General features: G+C 42.3%; 1 protein-coding gene across 2 annotated transcripts in view; it reads left to right on the forward strand.

The window, feature by feature from the left end:
* LOC116394054 (leucine-rich repeat and fibronectin type-III domain-containing protein 5-like) overlaps positions 1-7,202 on the forward strand; it is a 98,324-nt gene that overhangs the window by 88,721 nt on the left and 2,401 nt on the right. For both annotated transcript variants that reach the window (XM_031866832.1, XM_031866834.1), the window contains exon 9: positions 6,877-7,150. In XM_031866832.1, the coding sequence (XP_031722692.1) occupies positions 6,877-7,150 (274 nt within the window). The remainder of the gene's footprint in view (positions 1-6,876; positions 7,151-7,202) is intronic.

Below are 7,202 nucleotides of genomic sequence, written 5' to 3' on the forward strand. Positions count from 1 at the left end.
GTGTGTGTGTGTGTGTGTGTGTGTGTGTGTGTGTGTGTGTGTGTGTGGGAGGGGGACTAACACAGCAGTAAGGATGACTCTAAAGGGTAGGCGGAGTGGTAAAAGGCAGAAAAGGAAACAAGGAAGTAAGGAGGGTAAGAGGGATACAAACGGAGCATAAATAAGATGTATATGACTCTGTTCAATCAGATGAGGTGAACTAAAATGTGTGGAAAGTTTAAGGGAGGGAAAGAGCAAACTAAGAAAGAGGGAGGAATGACAAAAGGAAGAAAAACAAGGGGGGAGGAAGGGAAGAACTAACAGCAGAAAGAGGTTGCCAGCAACAAAGGAATATTGTGGATAAAAAAAGAGATTGGAGGAAAGAAGGAGAAGAGAGTAAGAGGTAATGAAAACATTCTATTTCGAAGGACTAAGAGAAAGGCGTGGAAAGAGGATAATTGGAAGCAAGGAATAGGAAGAAAGTCAGAAAAATATTTTAAAAGTAATTCCATGAGGAAGATGAAAAAAGTGGGAACAGGGAGAAAAAATAATTTATGGGAGATTAAAAATAACAGACTAGTTGAGTAGAAACAAGTATGAGTACGGGAGGAAATGACAGCATGGAGGGAGAAAGTGTGTAAGGAGCCAAATGCTGCATTAAAGAGAAATGTAGATGAGTCAGCTGAAGTGGAGGGATGGAGCTGAGCTGGGCAGAAGGAGGTCTACACCAAACCACAGATGGTGCTGAAAGGTCTCCCCCACATCTGGGACAGCTTGAGTTGCACGGCACCTTGACGTGGACTCTGCTGCACTTATTTGGACTGAGCTCAGCAGTCCTGAGGTCCATGGTGGAGCCTTCTTTCTTTCATTAGTGTTGAATTTAGGAATTGGCAAAATAGAAAAGCTGATTATTTATTATTACATGCATGCTCTGCCACACTTGTCAGTAAATACACATATAAGAAGAAGTGAATACACATTAAACCCATTTCAAAGTTATGATTTGTTTGTAACTTTTAAATATTCTGATGTTAACTGATAAGAGGAATGTTTTGTTCATTGGTAAGACATGAGTATTAGCACAATATTTGCACATAAATAAGCTAAACTTAGCTGGTTAATAATATTCATAACTAAGCAATTTTTCTTCCCAGTTTTTTTTAGTGTGAGGATGATGCTGAGAAAAACAAATCAAAGGATGGCACTAATTACAGTTTGTAGATAATGATCATCCACTCTGGCATTTAAAAAAAAAAAGGTGTTTTACTGGGAACTGTGATGTTGTGACTGCAACTAAAATATGAATTTATGTTAACTGTTCAGTGTTGGGAAAATATTATCATTACTGTGTCTTCTGGGTAAGGCGTTAGCCACCAGTGTGAACACTCCATTGCTGCATTAACTGTGGACGCATTGCTTGGACACTAGCTAGGTGGCTACTACTTACTTTTTCCAGCTACTGTTCTCTGAGACCGACTCTGAACGCGGAGGTGTTAGCAAAGCCCACCTGGCCGGCGCTCAGGATCCCTCTTCCACCTCTGACCACCAGCTGTGTGGGTGCTTGTTAACCACTAGCACAGGAATCAGGGGCATTATGCATGGTACATCAGAGATAAGAAGCTAGCTCCTGAAAGGTCTCTGTCTGCCTTAGAGACTCAGGCCTATTAGCATGGCAGAGGGCCATCTGCTGTGTAAGCCACATTAGCTTCGAGGTCAACAGTAATGGGGCAGGAGTTGAGCTACCATTAATCCTCTTCTCTTTGTGCTTAAAAACCAGTTCCTCTTAACTGGTTTGATTGTACTTGTGGCACACATTGGAGTGTGGTGTGTGTGTTGGCGTTTGCTTAATTCTTGAGATAATTAACATAATTCGAAAATTATGTTGAATAGGAAAGACATGATGAAAAGAAAATACCATGTTACCATTTAGTACGTATATAGCATTAGGGCAACAGTACTTGAGTTCCTGAGTTTTAAGTTACAATTTTGAGTTTAATGGTCAGAATTCTGAATTAGTTTCGTTTAGTTTATGTTTTGGCACATTTATTCCAAATACATTCAAAAACATTCAGTTATGAAAGTGGTTACTGTGAATAATACTAAATCATTATGTCAAAAATAAAAATACATCAAACATTACATTCCCTGACCAAAAGAAAAAAGGTGCAAGCTTTAGCCTGAGCTAATTGTACCTTAATACTTAACAACGTATTACCCTGTACTCAAAATAGCAGTGTAACAAAACAAACAAAAATATAATATAATAAAGAACCACTAAAAACAAACCATAATTCTCAGTCATTTCTCAGTGTTGATCAAAATGAAGAATAATGAAGAATCCCAAATACAATCAAATATCAAACTCGGAACTCTTTTTCACATTTGGCCCTGATACTCTTCCATAATTTAGTGTATGCATTATATAATAGCAAAAAAAGAAGAAGGTGAGAGTATGAGGATAACGCATGTTTAAAAAGTGCTGTGTAAAGAAAAGTTTTTCAAAACCTATAACTGCTTCTGCAAGCTATTTTCTTGGCTTTTCTGACAAAGTCTGACAAAGTGTTCCAGGCTATTTAATTTAGACTAGCTTGCATTGCAAAATGTCCAACTACTCCTTTAAATCAGTCAAAAGCAACACTAAACCTGTGAATCTAACTCTCGGATGTGACATGATGACGGGAAGAAGTTCACAAGTGAAACCAAGTGTTATATTGGTCACACGCTTGTCAGGTGTGCGTCTCTGAGAAAACTCAAAAATGCAACAAAATACACCAAAATGATATTCAGGTCACCAACATTTTTTTGGGGAAACTGGACCGCCTCCACTCCCCTTATGAAATGCAAAAACAATATCCCCCTGCAGCTAAATGAAAGCACTAATAAGCTAGCCCAGAGCTGAGGATATCATTTAAAAACATTGGAAGTTGCTGTCACACATGGTTTGGCTGGGCCCTGCTGCTGCTGGGGGAGCCACTGACTGCGGCTGAGTTATTAGAAGTCCTTGCCTCTTTATCGCGCGGCTCCAGCTCAACCTGGAAGCCCTCGCCCTTGTGTGTTGAATCATTATCTTGAATGCCCCCCCCCCCACCGGAATAATGCGCGTTTGTGACCTGCAGGCTTTGTCCAATGTTTAATCAAGTGAAATGGCCTGAAAGTAGAACAATCTGGTGTCATAGTTCACTGTCCTGTGCATGGAGGCGATCATTTGTCTTTAGTCAGAAAGTAGAGAGAGCCACTAATGGAGAGCGCGTCGTCCTCCTGGCTTCGGAGTGAGGAAAGCTAAAGTTGATTAACACGCACACAAACACTCACATCCGTGAGCGTGCGTGCACGGTAAGGTATACCAGCATGCAGTGCCGTATCGGTGACGAATGTTGGCAGAGAGCAGGACACGGTGACAGCCGCTGGGAAGAAGAGGCGGTCATGGGAGGAGAAGATTACTGTAATGGAACACACACGCACGCATGTACACACAAACACAAACACACACATGTAATATACTGCAGACACACACATAGACACAAGTACACAAATGCATACTTATAGAGGAGCATGCACACAGACACTTGTGTAATGAAAGCATAATGAAACCCAGAAACACACACACACACACGCAGGCGCTCTGGGCTGAGGGCTTGGCAGAGCAGAGTAGATAGATTAGTGTAATAGTCTCGGCCAAGGCAATCATCTGCCCACTGTAGGGCTTCAAATACTGGCAGCAAGATCCCGCTCAGACACAAAGAAATTAACCACAATGAATGAGTCAGTTTGGATGATTTTACAATCCTGACGGCTCACACAGTCAGGGAATAATCATATGCAAGGCAAAAACAAAATCCACTGATTTGCATGAAAATACATTTTGTGAACTCTGCATGCAGCGGAGCAGGGCCCGGGCACATTATCGATATCTCGATGTTGCATTGTATCGATATGAATTATAAATGTCGACAGCTTGGCTTACATGTTGACGATGAATACCAGCTATGCAATGTGAGTGTTATTGGCCGCAGCGTCCGGTTGAATGGATTTTGCTCAGAAGCTCATTTGGGCCGTGTCCAGGTCAGGAGGAGGAGTCATGTAGCTAATGGTTTCTTGGAAGCGAATGTTCCTGAGGTGGCGAGAAGAGAGAACGTAATCTATTTGTGTGGATACGTGGCGAAGCGGCAAATAAACCCTCCAGCGAGGTACATAATTGCTGCCACTTTCATGGATTTTTTAACCAAAGCACATTCAGTGTTTTTCGGAATTTAACACAAGCTGCAAACATTTTCTTTATAATTGGCCTTGTTACTATTTGAAATCACAATTGTCTGTCTGTCTTCCCTGTAAACAAAGCATCCTAATAGATACCCAGATGACCCGCGTTAAGACATACGAGGACTTTTATGTTTCTTTCCATCTCACGGAGAAACAGTGGAGAAGAGAAACATTGTGTTTTGGAGGTTTAAGACTGACATGTTAGACAGCAGTGTCCTTCTTTAAACCATCAACTAAAGAAATATCTGTTGAAAGAATGGGACACCAGGGTATACCTTCTCATCACTTTTTATTCTCTAGGCATAAAACACACAAGCCTATACATGCCATTAGTTGTTTATTATATTTAAATAAGGCATAAAGAGATATGTACATTTCCTATAATATTATTATAGCGGTATTATTTTTGTTCATCATATTGACCTCAATATAATATCTGAGGTGGTCTCAGGACAGTGACGTTATGATGCTTCTCTGTTTTTAATAGCAGTAAAAAAAGACTTTCTGTTGCGGCTACTCAGCAGGGATTTCATGTCTTTTTGAACATGTGATATCAGTATAATATCATAGGGAGGTCAGGCTGTGCAAAACCACAGAGGCCCTCCAGATAATGGGCAGAGAATTGCCTGGTAGTTGTTTGTGCGAGTGCTGCAGTCCAAGATTGAGAGAGTGGGTGGGAAATTCGTAACACACTCACACTCAGGGCGGTCTTTAGACACAAACCGTAGAAGGTATTCCACCGTGGTACCCATCGACCGCCAGTTTACTGCCCCATTTACCTTTGTATGCTGATATCAACTTGTTGCTGCAGAGAGAATGCACCTTGTCTTCCATACAAACAGTTTACTGAGATGAAGAAGAAAAACACATACTTTATCGATGTCCGAGGGAAACACATTACATACACACACAAATACACACAGGACCTATACACATGCATTTAGGGGGAGATGTCAGAGTGAGGGAACTGCCCATAGACAGGAACCCTGTGTAGTTGGGAACTAGCACCTCTCCCACCAGTCGATACGCATACTTCAACTGGCAACCGTCTGGTTCCCACGTCAAGTACCCATGGACTGCGCTACTGCCGCCCCAACGGCGGTCCAGAATTGAACCCGGGATGTTGCCGTTATATGGCAGGTGCTGTAGAGACAAGATTCTTTTCAAACAGGGTAGATTGGTTTAGGCCTCTTTCCTATACTGTTGAAGAACCCAGAGGTGCAGGCATTCAGGGTCAAGAAATGTTCCCAAAAAAATTGTGTGACCACGTTTAAGCATGCAAGAAAAGAAAAAAACAGATGAACCCAGTTATAAAACAAGCACATTATTTAACACTAAGATATTGATGCTTTGCTGGCTAATGTTACACACAACTACACACGCACTCACATCCATACACACAAAGGCAGCCCAAGGCCACGGCGGTAATAGGGAAATTAATCTCTGTCCGTGTATGTATATGTATACAAATGTAGCTGCTTGTATCTGAGCTTGTTGGCGGCGGCAACATTCGCTCCTATCATTAACCTGCACACTTCAATGTCACTTCTTGTGTCCCCACACAGACATAATGGTATCGCGAGTGTGTGTGGGACCAAGGTTCACCACCCTTGTGATGAAAACATTACGAGAAGCAAAGAGGAGAACACTCATGGTCACCCAGTGTTAAGATGCTCCGACACGCACACACACACACACACACACTCTTACAGCCTTGTGCTGTTATTCCACTGAGGGCATACTAATGGCCTACCGCCACATTCATTCCCTAGCTCTTAATACTAACCATTAAACCGCACCATGTCTCCTAACCTTCACTTAACTCGAGCTCTAAACCAGATGCTTAACCTGGCCAAAACAGTCCTTTGCTCCTCTCGGTGCACACAAGGCCGTGAGCTGTGAACTAGCCACCCTCTTTGGTTTTAATGATGAATTTCATTAGCATTTTAAAGAATGCTAATGAATCCAGGAAGGCTGACAAGCTCTTTTTTAGGGAAACTGAAGTGCAAATGTGCAAATGGTCTCGCAGGTGTGTCAAGTGTCCAGTGAAGAATAACCAGCTTCACTCAAAGTGGCAAAGCACCTTTGTATTTGTCGAAAACAATATCCAGATTTAACTTAACGAATGCCCTTGTATGTTTTGTTTGCGGAACCTGGAGATGAAAGATGTTGGAAAGGAAGGGCATCTCTCCCGATCCGTGCGATAATAAATCATCTAATTGGTCTGCTGTTCTGCTAATGACTGTTCTTGAGGATTCAGCACCCAGCTATACACAGTGGAGTTGCGTGCATTCATTGTTCTTCTTTGTTGAGTATTTTATTTATATTCATTCTTCTTCCTTCAACAGTCTTTTTTTCCGATGGAGAAAGGTGCTTTATTCATTTGATAACAAAGCAGACTGTAAACGCACGTGTTTGCTAATATCGTATGCGGTCCTGTGTCGCGCCTGTACCCCCCTACTGTTAGACAGGAATGTACCTAACACTTGTACAGTCTAACGAAAATTTATGTAGGGTTTCTCACCAGTGCATTGTACATTGTTTTTCCTCAAAGGGCATCCAGTCTGTTGATGCTGTCAAATATTAAACTGTATTTCCTGTCCCTCCCTCCCGCTCTGACTCTCTCCTTTGCCACAGAATGATCCCGCCATCGAGCAAGAACTTTCTGGTCAACAACCTGGCAGCGGGGACCCAGTACGACCTGTGCGTTCTGGCCATCTACGACGATGTCATCACCTCTCTGACAGCGACACGCGTCGTCGGCTGTGTGCAGTTCACCACCGAGTCGGAGTACATGAAGTGTCATTTCATGCAGTCTCAGTTCCTCGGCGGGACCATGATCATCATCATCGGAGGGATAATAGTGGCTTCGGTGCTCGTTTTCATCATTATTCTGATGATACGGTACAAGGTGGGTCTCTCTCTCTCTCTCTCTCTCTCTCTCTCTCTCTCTCTCTCTCTCT

This window comes from Anarrhichthys ocellatus, unplaced genomic scaffold (assembly GCF_004355925.1).
Source record: "Anarrhichthys ocellatus isolate YVR2014 unplaced genomic scaffold, GSC_Weel_1.0 scaffold36, whole genome shotgun sequence".
NCBI lineage: Eukaryota > Metazoa > Chordata > Actinopteri > Perciformes > Anarhichadidae > Anarrhichthys > Anarrhichthys ocellatus.